The 14,153-nt window shown below is 46.1% G+C and overlaps 1 protein-coding gene across 42 annotated transcripts in view; it reads left to right on the plus strand.

Annotated features, from left to right (window-relative positions):
• LOC129526398 (histone-lysine N-methyltransferase 2C-like) overlaps positions 1–3,230 on the plus strand; it is a 73,644-nt gene extending 70,414 nt beyond the window's left edge. For 17 of the 42 annotated variants that reach the window (XR_010130462.1, XM_063697119.1, XM_063697105.1 and 14 more), the window contains 2 exons: positions 842–950; positions 1,697–3,230. Coding sequence is in view for 28 of the 42 variants with exons in the window: in XM_063697119.1 (XP_063553189.1) it covers positions 842–950; positions 1,697–1,758 (171 nt within the window). In the remaining 14 variants the exon portion in view is untranslated. The remainder of the gene's footprint in view (positions 1–841; positions 951–1,696) is intronic. The other 25 variants (XM_063697097.1, XM_063697095.1, XM_063697093.1 and 22 more) reach the window with 3 other exon arrangements.
• The last annotated feature ends 10,923 nt before the right edge of the window (positions 3,231–14,153 follow it).

The raw sequence follows: 14,153 nt of genomic DNA on the forward strand, positions 1-14,153 counted from the left end.
TTACAGGCGTGCACCACCACCCCCGGCCTAATTGAATTTTTATTTTGGAAGAACCGTATACCTTTATACATATTCTTTCTATGACTTATTTTCTGTAGTTGAAGTTCAAGGGTGTTTGACAGTGTGATGTGGTTATTGTTAACCTGTATGTGGGGGCATGCAGATATGTTGTTTTACTTTTTCCCATAAGGCTAAGATCATCTCCAGAAGTATTAATTTTTTAGACAGTGTGATTACAGTTATTTAATACTCATACTTATCAAAATATTATATATTAAAACCAATAACCATCTGAACTTATTTGAATATAGTTTTTCCTATTCTGTTCTTAGAAATTTCAGTCATTAACAATCTTTATACTTAGAAAGTGTTTTAATTTTACTTTGATGACAGGAATAGTGTTTTTCTCAATGAACTATATAATAGCAGCTTATAAGTGATAACTGTTTTCATTCTGTTTTTAAGAGAAAATATTTTGGTCTTTTTTACCATGATAGTTTAGTGTGTGATGTCATAAAAATGGGCTGTAGCCATTTAAATTCTTGTTCAAGTGCAGAAACTAAGAGACTTCAGTTTCTATTAAGCCCTGTCAACTCCTATTAGGAGACCTTTAGTGGTTCCAGTTCCAGGGCCTTCTTGAAGAAATTGTGATACTTGTGTAAGTATATCTAGAGTTTTCTTTCCAGCATTGGCTAAGTCACATAGCTGAGAAATATGATACATGGAGAAGGTTGCTGACTGGATGAACTTTTCTACATTGAATACTTTAAATCTGGATCCTAGAATAAAATATATTGATGCATATTTGAGTTGTCAACTGTTTATGTCTTGTTCTTTTCAGCTTCAACATTGCTTTGTGGCATGTGTGGTCGTTTTTCACTCCATTGTTGTTGTTTACCCAGTTTATGGGGGTTGTAATGTTTATCACACTCCTTGGATAATTTCCGAAGGTAAGATATCTGGAATGGTTTTTCTAAAAATGAACTCATTTGAAAAATGTCTTTTATGACAATTTTCAGTGGATGGAGCTGTAACAGACTATTTGTGAATTATTTTCAGTCATGTTTACACCAGAGTTGCCCACACTAGAATTATCCATTCGTTGAACTCTGAGATAGGCTCCTTTTTTTTGAGACAGTGTCTCACTCTGTTGTCCAGGCTGGAGTACAGTGGCATGATCACAGCTCACTGCAGCCTTGACCAGCTGGGGGCTCAAGTGATCCTCCCACCTTAGCTTCCCAAGGAGCTGGTATTACAAACATGTGCTACCACGCTGGCTAATTTTTAAATTTTTTTTTGTAGAAACAGAGTCTCCTTATGTTGCCCAGGCTGGCAGGGGTTGGGGGCTGAGACTCTTTCTTTTGTAAAAGTTGGTTATAAGTGACTACTTTGTAGAGAAGGTACCCTGCCTTTCAAAGACCTCATAAAGACAGGATTTGTACCTTCCAATATAGTTAAATTCACACATTAGACCATTTTATGTTGAAATTATATTAATTTGTGTCAGCTTATATTCAATGACTGTTGGCTAGATCATTCTTAAGAAATGGGAATACAGGAAGAATGGACAATTTTACCCAACTGGGAAAAAAAATTCTACCATCTTCTAATTATTCTGACTTCCTCATAAAAATGTGTTGGATGACACAATCAGCTTTTGTTTGGTGTTATTTATAGAATTTCTGCCTCCCTACAGATCACCCCATCCTGAGATCTGCTGCCTTACACAGTGGAGGCTGTTTTCTGAGTGTCGGATGACTCTGTTATTAAATAAGTGCATATTGAGAATACTCACTCCAGATGCTTAGAGGCATGTTGAGAAGGACAAAGATAGTGCCTCCTGTCAGGTCACTTACATCAGAACTTGCAGGAAACCTGCTTTATACAGCAGTTGAGAGGTGTGGAAATTGAAGCTCATGGAAATGAAAGTTAATACACTAAATTTTCAAGGAGTTAATGAAAACTGACATTTCTGCTAAAAACAGCACGTTCTCCCTGTGGGATTTTAAAGGAAGGTCAGTGGTAACTGTACAAAGAAGAAATGGACATAGTCTCATTGTTAGCAGTCTGAAAATAGTTGCTAGCACCTCCATGCCCATGCCAATGTCTCCAGCCTCCTTCAGGCACCTTGCTGTGTCTTGGAACCACTGGGAGCCCTCACAGGAGGCCCTTCATTCCTGTACACATGTGGTGCCACAAGCTGCTTTGGGCCTGGAGGAATCCTACACATCTCAGAACACTTCCTCACCTGACCCTGTCACCCATCTCTCCCCTTCTCGTGTGCTCAGCCCCTTCTTTGACTCTTGAATTTTGAGTTTTTACAGGTGTTTGGGAACTCTTACTCTGACATGAATTTATAATTGTAATGGAGGCTCAGACAACGTTGTAGATCACAGAGTGAACTATGCTTTTTAGTGTTAAATGCAATAGCTTAAGATAGAATGTTTTACTTGTTACGTAAATGCTGGTTTTCCTTCAGATTTAAGGACATATACTTTTTTTTCTTTTTTAAGAGATAGGGTCTTCTATGTTGCCCAGGCTGGCTTTGAACTCCTGGGATCAAGTGATCCTCCTGCCTCAGCCTTCGAAGTAGTTGGGACTACAGGCCCACGCCACCGTGCATGGCTGGACACGTAAATTTCAAGTGAATGGTTAAACATCCAGCTAGCTGAAAGCATGGCAGACCCTAACAGAAAAGCTACAGTGTGTTTTTGCAACTATGAAGTGAATGGTTTCCTGGGGAAAATTGTGACTTTGTATAACTATTGTTGAAACCAGAATAAATTATATTTCACTTGCATATTCTTAAATTATTAAAATTTTCAGAAGTCAGTGATACAGAAATACTATTTTGCAATGTTAATCTGTTTGAGTCTTTGGAGAAAGTGGTTTCATTATAGGTACATGATGCACTCTTAATATTTTAAACAAATAGTTCACTCTTCCATTTAAGGGATAGCAGTTCCTTGTATAAAATGACTGGATGTGTATAAAGGAATTATGTTGTCATGTGTCTTTAACCAGCTTTAGTAATTACTATAATCTCATATTTATGATAGTTTTGTTAGGTGACAGGACCAAATGAAAATATTTTATGTTTTCCCATCACTTTAGATTTTATCATTGTGTAAATTACTGGGTTTTTAGCATTTCCTAATGTGAAGTTTTAATCATTTTTAAGTATACATATTTTTTTCTGTACCATTTAAATAAAATATTTTTATAACTTTCTTGTGAGTTTTGTTCATGCAAACTTTGGAATGACTTCTGGTTTTTAGCTATTAGCACTTTGAATTAACCATAGAAATAACAAGGGCTAACTCTGTTCTTCAAAGACTTTAAATGCAAATATGTCTACATTAAATCTAAACAGCATAAGCATTGTGACAGAATGTACCTCATGTTGATTGTTTTCTCTGTAAGGTGACTTCTAATAATGATTTGACTTAATCACCACTTGTGTCTGGTTCAGATCATACCCTGCCATTTACTAGCTGCAAGTCCTTCAGTAGTACAGGTTTAGTATCCCTAATTTCAAAATCTGAAACTTTTTGATTGCTGATATGGCACTCAAAGGAAATGCTCATTGGAGCATTTCGGGTTTTGGAATACAATGCAAATATTCCAAAATCCAAAACACTTCTGGTCCCAAGCATTTCAGAGAAGGGGTAGTCAGCCTGTAATCTTTTTTCAGCTGTGAAGTGGGAACAATATCTGTCTTGTAGGGTTGTGGGTAATAGTAATAATGTTTGTAAAACATCAATTACAGTGCCTGACACAGTAGGTGTCGACTCAATAAATGGTAATGGAGAGGGAAAGAAAGGGAAAGCAGAATCTAGGATCAGGAATATCACATCCCGTCATGATGTTTGCAAAGGGGAAAGTCAGGCATGATGAGTAGACAGAAGTAAACCCAGTTTGTGGTCATGGATATGTGAAGGTGTGGCGAGAGTGTCATTTAAAATAGGGAGCAAGGCCAGGCAAAGGCCACAATCAGGCAGTCGAATCAGGCAGTGATGAATTAGGCAGTGATGTGAGGGTCCGGCACAACTGAGGCTGCAGCCCAGGAAGGGAGGGCATTTGGATCACACTCCCTGGAGGGAGCTTGGGCGGAGAGTGCCCCAGTGTCAGCCTTCACACATTTTATATCTTTTTTTTTTCTTGAAGAGTATGTTTACAACATGGATAGAAGTCTAAGGCTGGCATGTGTTTAAAACAATTAGTTAAAACCCAGTTTCCCAAGAGCTAATAACTGGCCAATTAGGATGGTATGAAGATTGTCCTATTACTTAAAAAAAAGACTTTTTGAGACAGAGTCTTTAACTTGTCATAGCATGTTTGAACAGGATCTAGTTTGAGACACTAAGAAGGATGAGACATCAGTTTGAAAAGAGACCACATCAGTGCAACATTAATTCTGCTAAAATCGAAGCAAGAACAAACATCAATTTATTATGAAGCTTGGGTGAAAAATGGTAAAATCACTAATGCTTCATGAAAAGTTTATGGGAACAATGCCCCAAAGAAATCAACAGCTTACAAATGAATAACTTGTTTTAAGAAGGTATGAGATGATGTTGAAGAGGAAGCCCTCAGTGAGAGACCCTACACACGAATCTTTGAGGGAAAAATTCATCTTGTTTATGCCCTAATCAGAGGACTGATGATTAATGGCAGTTAACAATAGCAGAAACAATAGACAGTGTCATAGACATGAAATTGGTTCAGGTTACACAATTCTGACTGAAAGCCAACTTTGCACTTGATGGGTGCCAAAACTGTTGTGCCCAGATCAGTTGCAAACAACAGCAGAGCTTTCAATGGAAATTTAAACAGTGGGATCAAGATCCTGAAGCATTTGTTCGAAAAGTTGCAACAAGTTATGAAACATGGATTTCGTAGTACTATCCTGAAGACAAAGCACAATCAAAGCAATGGTTACCAAGAGGTGAAAGTGGGTCAGTCAAAGCAAAAGCAGACCAGTCAAGAGCACAACTCAGCAACAGTATTTTGGGGCTCAAGGCACTTTCCTTGTTGACTTTCAGGAGGACCAAAGAATGGTAACATCTGCTTATTATGAGAGGGTTTTGAGAAAGTTAGCCAAAGCTTTAGCAGAAAATTCTTGGGAAAACTTCAGCAGAGTCCTCCTCCACCATGACAATGCTTCTGGTTATTCCTGTCATCAAGGGCAATTTTGGGATAATTTTGATGGGAAATCATTACAGTCCTGATTTGGCTCCTCCTAACTTCTTTTTGTTTCGTAATCTTAATCTGTAAAGGGTACCCTTTTCTCTTCAGTTAATGTGTAAAAGACAGCATTGATATGGTTAAATTCTCAGGACCTTCAGTTCCTTAGGGATGGGCTAAATGGCTGTAGCATGACTTATAGAAGTGTCTTGAACTTGATGGAGCTTATGTTGACACATAAAGTTTATATTTTCAATTCATTTTTTCCAAGTTTTGAAGTCCAAGGGTACATGTGGAATGGCTAGATGGAGTTCATTAATATATGCATTACTTGGCATACTTATTTTTTGTGGTGAGATTTCTTAAAATCTACTCTTCACAATTTCTAAAATGCTATAAATTGTTATTAACTATAATTACTAAGCTGTACAATAGATCTCTTGAACTTACTCTTCTTAATTGAAATTTTGTACCCTTTGACCAACATCTCCCAACCCCCAAATTCCACCTGCTGCCCAGCCCCTGGTAGCCACTATTCTACTCTCTACTTATATAACCTCAGCTTTTTTAGATCTACATATAAATGAGATCATGTGACATTTGTCTTTCTGTGCTTGGCTTATGTCACTTAACATAGTATCTTCCAGGTTCATATCCATACTGTTACAAATGTCAGGATTTCCTTTCTTTTTTCTTTTTTGAGACAGGGTCTGGCTCTGTCACCAAGGCTGGAGTGCAGTGGCACAATCTCAGCTCACTGAAACCTGGACCTCCCAGGCTCAAATGATCCTCCTACTTCAGCCTCTCAAGTAGCTGGGACTACAGGTGCACACCACTGGGTGTGGCTAATTTTTTTTTTTTTTGAGAGAGAGTTTCACTCTTGTTGCCCAGGCTGGAGTGCAATGGTGTGATCTTGTGATCTTGTCTCACCCACAACCTCTTCCTCCTGGGTTCAAGTGATTATCCTGCCTCAGCCTCCTGAGTAGTTGGGATTACAGGCATTTTTAGTAGAGATGGGGTTTCTCCATGTTGGTCAGGCTGGTCTCAAATTCCCGACCTCAGGTGATCCACCTGCCTCAGTCTCCCAAAGTGCTGGGATTACAGGCGTAAGCCACCACACTCAGCCTTTTTTTTTTTTTTTTTGTAGAGTTGAGGTTTTGCCATGTTGCCCAGTTGGTCTTGAACTCCTGGGCACAAGCAGTCCACCCACCATGGCCTCCCAAAGTGTTGGGTTTACAAGCGTGAGCCATTGTGCCCGGCCATTTCCTTCTTTTTAAGGTTGAATAATATTCTGTTGTGTATGTATACAATGTGTATACATACACACATTTTCTTTGTCCATTCATCCATTGATGGATGCACAGGTTAATTCCATATCTTGACTATCATTTGTGTGTTATAGATTTAATTATTGCTCACCAGAAGATCTATTGAAATCTTAACCCCTGGTACCTCTGATTGTGGCCCTATTTGGAAATGGAGTCTTTGTAGATTTAATTAAGATGTAAATTACAATGAAGTCATACTGGAGTAGGTTGGGCCCTTAACCCATTATGACTGGTGTCTTTATAAGAAGAGGAAAAGAGACACAGATACAAAGGAAAGATGGTCAAGTGACAACAGAGGCAAAGATTGGAGTGATACAGCCACAAGCCAAGGAATGCTAGGGGTTGCCAGCAACCAGCAGAAACTGGAAGAGGCTGGCGATGACCCCCTGTTGGAGCCTTCAGAGGGAACTTGGCTCTTCTGACATCTAGATTTTGGACGTCTGGCCTCCCAAACTGTGAGAGAATAAATTGTCATTGTTTTGAAGCCATCCAGTGAGTGGCACTTTGTTAGACCCACCCACTTGGCTGTGCACAGTGACTCATGTCTGTAATTCCAGCACTTTGGGAGGCCGAGGTGGGTGGATCATGAGGTCAGGAGTTCAAGACCAACCTGGCCAACATGGTGAAATCCCATCTCTACTAACAATACAAAAAATTATCCAGGCATGGTGGTGTGTGCCTGTAATCCCAGCTACTCGGGAGACTGAATCAGGAGAATCACTGGAACCCAGGAGGCAGAGGTTGCAGTAAGCCAAGATCACACCACTGCACTCCAGCCTGGGCGATAGAGTAAGATTCTGTCTCAAAAAAAAAAAAAAAAGAAAAGAAAATAAGTGAATACACTGTCTAACTCTTTTGTTCTTAAAAATACTAGGATTACATAGCTACCACCAAAGGTGACTGGGGGCAAAATGTGATCATTGCTCCTTGGGACCTTCTATTATCTCTGGTAGTTGAGAGTGCCAGTGGGCCTCTGGCCTTGTGAAATCCTGTCAACTTCACTGGAAGAAGAGAGCTCATGTGATCATTAAAAAGGAAACAACAGGTGCTGGAGAGGATGTGCAGAAATAGGAACGCTTTTACACTGTTGGTGGGAGTGTAAACTAGTTCAACCATTGTGGAAAACCATGTGGTGATTCCTCAAGGATCTAGAACTAGAAATACCATTTGACCCAGCGATCCCATTACTGGGTATATGCCCAAAGGACTATAAATCATTCTACTATAAAGACACATACACATGTATGATTATGGCAGCACTATTCACAATAGCAAAGACTTGGAACCAACCCAAATGTCCATCAGTGATAGACTGGATTAAGAAAATATGGCACATATACACCATGGAATACTATGCAGCCATAAAAAGGATGAGTTCATGTCGTTTGTAGGGACATGGATGAAACTAGAAACCATCATTCTGAGCACACTATCGCAAGGACAGAAAACCAAACACCGCATGTTCTCACTCATAGGTGGGAATTGAACAATGAGAACACTTGGACACAGGATGGGGAACATCACACACTGGGGCCTGTCATGGGGTGGGGGGAAGGGAGAGGGATAGCATTAAAAGAAATACCTAATGTAGATGATGAATTAATGGGTGCAGCACACCACCATGGCACATATATACATATGTAACAAACCTACATGTTGTGCACATGTACCCTAGAACTTAAAGTATTCAAAAAAAGAAGAAAGGAAGGGAGCCCATGCCCGAGGGCACCATGCCTCCCTGTCCATCTGTGTGGTACTGAATCATCACTGGGAAGCAGCTGCCTGGTCAGGACGTTTCCAGCTTTTACACTGATTGAGCCATGCCACACAGTTCTCAGGACACAGTGTGGGCAGAGGTAACATGCGCCAAATGTGGTGAAAACAGCAGGCCCGGGCACCACCAGAGCATCATTTCTGACCCCTTGTATCTGCCCATCATGGAGCAGGGGTCAGTCGTAAGAAATTGGGGGCCCCGTGTGGCTCAGACTTTAGAAAAAAATCTCACTGGTGGAAGGCAGAACACAGTGTGGGTAAATCTCTGTTTTATTTATGTATTTATTGAGATGGAGTCTCACTCTGTCATCCAGGTTGGAGTCCGGTGGTACAATCTTGGCTCACTGCAACCTCTGCCTCCTGGGTTCAAGAGATTCTCCTGCCTCAGCCTCCCAAGTAGCTGGGATTACAGGTGTGCACCACCACACCAGCTAATTTTTGTATTTTTAGTAGTGACAGGGTTTCACCATGTTGGCCAGGCTAGTCTCGAACTCCTGACCTCAAGTGATCTGCCTCGACCTCCCAAAGTGCTGGGATTACAGGCTTTTAGTGAGTTTTAACATTGTCTTGAGATTACAATAAAGGGGGCTGACTTTAGCCTCCAGAAACTTTCATTTCATTGCTTCTTAAAAAAAATGCAGGCCAGATGTGCCTGTAATCCCAGCACTTTGGGAGGCCAAGGGGTGGATCACGAGGTCAGGAGTTGAGAGCAGCCTAACCAGCATGGTGAAACTGCATCTCTACTAAAAATACAGAAATTAGCCGGGCATGGTGGCAGGCGCCTGTAATCCCAGCTACTCGGGAGGCTGAGGCAGGAGAATCGCTTGAACTCAGGAGGCAGAGGTTACAGTGAGCTGAGATGATTGTGCCACTGCACTCCAGCCTGGGTAACAGAGTGAGACTCCATCTCAAAAACAAACAAACAAACAAACAAAAAAGTGCAGGTAGCCCAGAGACAGGCATTCCACTTGAATTTCAGATAGTGACTGAGTGTTATTTATCTTTGTACTCAACTGGTTAAGGTACTGCTAGCTGCTGTAACATTTCAGACTTTGGTGGCTTAGCACAATGGAAGTTTATTTCTCACTGATGTAAGGTCCAGCTTCGGGAGGAAAAGCTGCCTCACTAGTCACTGGGGAGACATGCAGACAGGCTCTTCCATCTTCAGCTCAGCCTCCCAGGTTGCTCTGGCTGTTGGTAGGAAGAGGAGGGGAGAAGGTGGAGGATTCCTAGTAGGTTTGCTGGATCCTCTCTCTGGACTGCCTTTCCAGACCCCTGCTCCCTTCCGCCTGGCCACTCCTAAGCCTAAAGGATGTGCAGGAGGCTGGACGTGGTAGCTGGAGCCTGTAATCCCAGTGCTTTGGGAGGCTGAGGTAGGAGGATGGCTTGAGCCCAGGAGTTTGAGATCAACCTGAGCAACACAGCGAGACCCCTGTCTCTACAAAAAACAATTTTAAAAAAATGTGCCAAGCGTGGTAGCACACACCTGTAGTCCCAGCTATTTGGGAGGCTGAGGTGGGAGGAGCACTTGAGCCCCAGAGTTTGAGGCTGTAGTGAGCTATAATCACACCACTTCATTCCAGCCTGGGAGACATAGGGAGGTCCTGTCCTTATTAAAAGATAAAAATAAAATAAAGAAAGAAAGAAGACTGTGCAGGTTTTGCTTCCTCCCTGAACCTCGCAGCCTTCCTGCAGACCTGGGCTCCTCCCAGGCCCCTGGTGGTAGCCCTGCTCAAGGGTGCTGTGCTGCTTACTCTGTCCCCACCCCCAAGCTCTTAGAAGTTGAGGGCTAAGTCTCACAGGTCACGCTCCCCAGCTTCCCAGTCAAGGTTCATTAGCTGTTTTTGTTTATTGCTGTTTCTCTACCTGAACATCAGCTCCACCTGAACAGAGCCTTTCATAGCTGAAACCCCAGCGCCTACAACAGAGACCAGCAAATGATTCATAGGTCAACACATACATATGTGTTGATCAAATGAATGAATGCATGAATTGGAAGAATGACGGCGGCAAAGCAAGGTCCCCCAGGTTGACTTCTTGCCGGCCCAGGACTCCCCACCCCTCCTTTACTAGTCAGGACCTGCTATTGCAATTTGCTGCGCTTAGTGCAAAACAAAAACCTGGGCCCTCTTGTTCAAAAATTAAGAATTTCAAGACTGCAAGAGCCTTAAACCAAGAGGGAGAGGGTGTCTTCCGGGGCCCAGCCCTGGGCTGCTGCATGGTGGGATGGGGGCTCGCCCCAGGCTCGCTCCCAACTCCCCTCTCCAACCTGCGGCTGGGGGGCTGGGGTCCACCGCCTCCTGTCAGCCACGCCCGACTGGTAGAACGCTCTTCTGCAGAAACTTCCCAGACCTCCACTTAATGGCACCCGAGCAGGGCGCCCTGGCAGATGCAGTCTCCTTCCGGGAGCAGGCAGGTGCAAGGCAGGCACCGGGGCTTTGGAAGTGGCTGGTGGAGATGCTTGGGCGCCGGTAGCCCCAGGGCAGACCCTGGGGTCTCCCTCATTCCAGCTCCTCTGCGTCCAGAACGGCTGCCGCTCCTTTGGGGGAGGGTGCGGGATGATCTCTTTTCTTAGAAAGTGGCCCAGGTCTTATTCTGCGCCTGGGCATCTCGCAGCCGACACACAGGCACACGAGACTGACAAACAGAAAAACCCACAGAAGGCGGCCCCTCCCCCAATTCAGAGAGCCAGTGACGGGCGCTCCTCTACCCCTAACCAGACACACCCGAAAACAGACGGCCAGACACAGAGTGACCGGCACAGAGAAGACAATACAGAAATACGCAGGGACAAGGACAGACCGTCGGACGCTCGGACGCGGACCCAGGCAGGATCACCTGGACCTCTGGGTTCCCCAACGGAGACCCTCGGGGAAGGCCCGGAGCATCGCACGCCCCTGTGGAGCCCCGTGCGCCCCACTTGGCAGCAGCCACGCCCCCCCGCGCACACCCCACCTCTGGCTGGCTCCGGGAGACTCCCTCTCCCCAGCCCCGCAACCCCGGGACCCTGGGAGGCATCTCTCGTCACCCAGCGTTTCTGGGGCGCCGGGACAGGGGCTGGGTGGGCGGGCGTCGGCGCAGGGGTGAGGGCTGCAGAGGGGGGGCGGGGGCCGGGCGCGCGGGCGGAGGTGCGGGAGGACGCGCTAGTGTCGCGGCAGGGCTGGCCAGTGTCCCAGGGATCAGGAGCGGGGAGCGGTCCGCGTGGGTCCCGGAGGGGACAGATGGCTGCCCCGGGCGTTGCCCAGTAAGGCGCAGTGGACAAGGGAGCTCGTAGAATCCCGGGTCAGCGGGGTGGAGCGCTGGGTAAGTGGACAGGGTGGTACCTTGACTGAGGACTAAGGGGCAGAAGAGGGGAGGGCGGGCGTCAGGAAGTGACAGGAGAGGGGGCAGGTTGTCAGGGGCGTGGGGTAGGAATCATCGGAGGGGAGTTGAAAAGGGGGGTGCTGGTTGGCAGAGGCGTCGGGGCAAGGACAGGAGCCAGGAGCGCAGGCGGGGCCCGACGGCAGCCACCCCCGGGGCCAGACTTGGCGCGGGTGTCTTGAAGATGCTCGAGGGCCTGGGGTCGCCCGCCTCGCCCCGGGCGGCTGCGAGCGCCTCAGTCGCGGGGTCATCGGGGCCCGCGGCCTGCCCGCCTCCCTCGCCGTCGGCCCCGAGGTCTCCGGAGTCCCCGGCCCCCCGGAGGGGCGGTGTGCGCGCCAGCGTCCCACAGAAGCTGGCCGAGATGCTGAGCAGCCAGTATGGGCTGATCGTGTTCGTGGCGGGGCTGCTGCTGCTGGCCTGGGCCGTGCACGCCGCGGGCGTGAGCAAGAGCGACCTGCTGTGCTTCCTGACGGCGCTCATGCTGCTGCAGCTGCTGTGGATGCTGTGGTACGTGGGCCGCAGCTCCGCGCACCGCCGCCTCTTCCGCCTCAAGGACACGCACGCCGGCGCCCGCTGGCTGCACCGGCTGGTGAGTCCAGGCACCGGGCGAGCGGGTCTCTGCCTCCTCGCCCGCTGGCTGCATCCTGAGACGGCTCTGCCGCCTTCCTACGGCTGCCGTCTTCCCTTCAGCCTTTTCTGCCTTGGTCTCTCTGTGCATCTTTCCTAGCTTTCCTATCTGCCCTTCCTTCTTTCCTCTCTCTCTCTGAAGCCTCGGTCGCCGCAGGAGCCTCCTCTCCGCCTCCAGACGCTTCCATCATTACAGCCACAGTTACAGAAACCTCTCCTGTCCTTCCCTGGCTTAAAGCCATACAGTGGCCCTACTGACCCCATGATGGAGGTCACGCTCCCTCTCCTGACACTCAGAGCCTTCTAGCACCCGGCCCCCGAGGGCCCGTTTCGTTTGATCCCCTCCTTTGTTCTCATCCTGTGCTGGGGTCATTCTCGAGGACTTTCTCTCCCGTCGCAGGATCTCTGCCTCTGCACATTCAGCACCTTTGGTTCCCTCCTCCAGGAATGTCTTTTCCACTCCCCCACCTGCCCCTCTGCTTTCCGAGACAGGCCTCAGGCCTCACCCCATTCTCCCCGCAAAGCTTCTCCGACCCCCTTCTCCTCCCTGCTTTGCAGGTCTGACCGCACGCTCCCAGCCCGCACTGGGTTCCAGTGTTCTTGTCGACATGTCTGTACCCTCCACTCCACTGGGGAGCTCTGTGATCCCTGTCTCTCGGTCCTAGAGCCACCTCAGGGCCTGGCACGAAGTGGGTGTTGAGAAAATGAGGGGGGATGAATGATGTAATGAATGCGTGGATGCAGGGTGGGGCAGAGAGGGATAGAGGTTCCTGCTGGTACTCACGGGCATTGGCTGAAATTGTCAAGATAGGAGCTCTTCCTTTCTCAAGGGGCTGCCACATCTTTTTTTTTTTTTTTTTTTTTTTTTTGAGAAAATGTTGCTCTATCTCCCAGGCTGGAGTGCAGTGGCACAGTCACAGCTCACTACAGCCTCTTCCTCCTGGGCTCAAGCAATCCTCCCACTTCAGCCTCCTGAATAGCTGGAACTATAGGTACACATGGCCTTGCCCGGCTAAGTTTTGTTATATTTTGTACAGATAGAGCCTCGTTGTGTTGTCTCCTGTTCTCAAACTCCTGGCCTCAAGTGATCCTCCTGCCTTGGCCTCCCAAAATGATGGGATCACAGGCATGAGACACTGTGCCTGGCTGGGGTTGCCAGTCTTGAATGGGAGACAGACATGGTGCAGGTGAAAGGGAGGAGGCCGTGGGGAGCATGCTTGTGAAGAAAGCTTCTGTCTGAGTAACCTTCCCAGGAGAGGCCAACTCCATTTCACACCACGTGGTCCAGACACATCACACATTGCCACTTGGACTCTCATATTAGACCTGAATTTAAATCTCCATTAGAGTGGGGCTTCCGTGTTCCTTGCATGCATGACCTCGGACAAGTTACTTGATTGCCTTCCCAGAGGCTACCTGACATGGGATGTCACAAGAAATTAAACATAGAAGCAGAAAGGAGAACCAAGTTTTCTTCTATTAAACCAGACTTTAAAGACATACCTAAAAATATACAACAATGTCACTGTTCTCACCAACTTTACTGCTTAAAAATGATAATTTTAAATAAAAATGTGATTTATGTAAACATATATTATTTTGTTTTAATTTCTCAGTTTTAATGTTTAATATGATAAATATAGATAGATATAATCCAAATAAATAAAAGCTCTTTGGGGTCCTCAATAACTTTTAAAAATGTAAAGTGTTCCTGAAACCAAAAAGTTTGAGGACTGATGAGGTAAATCTCATACCCTTTGATGTAGCTTCCACCCAGGTCATTTCTTAAATACTTGATCAATCATTTCCCATGTCCCTCACCCTATCCTTGTTGCAAAATTCCATTTTCCTACTCCAGCCCTCCCTGTCATGAGAAAG

Source organism: Gorilla gorilla, chromosome 14 (assembly GCF_029281585.2).
Source record: "Gorilla gorilla gorilla isolate KB3781 chromosome 14, NHGRI_mGorGor1-v2.1_pri, whole genome shotgun sequence".
In the NCBI taxonomy this organism is placed as follows: Eukaryota; Metazoa; Chordata; class Mammalia; order Primates; family Hominidae; genus Gorilla; species Gorilla gorilla.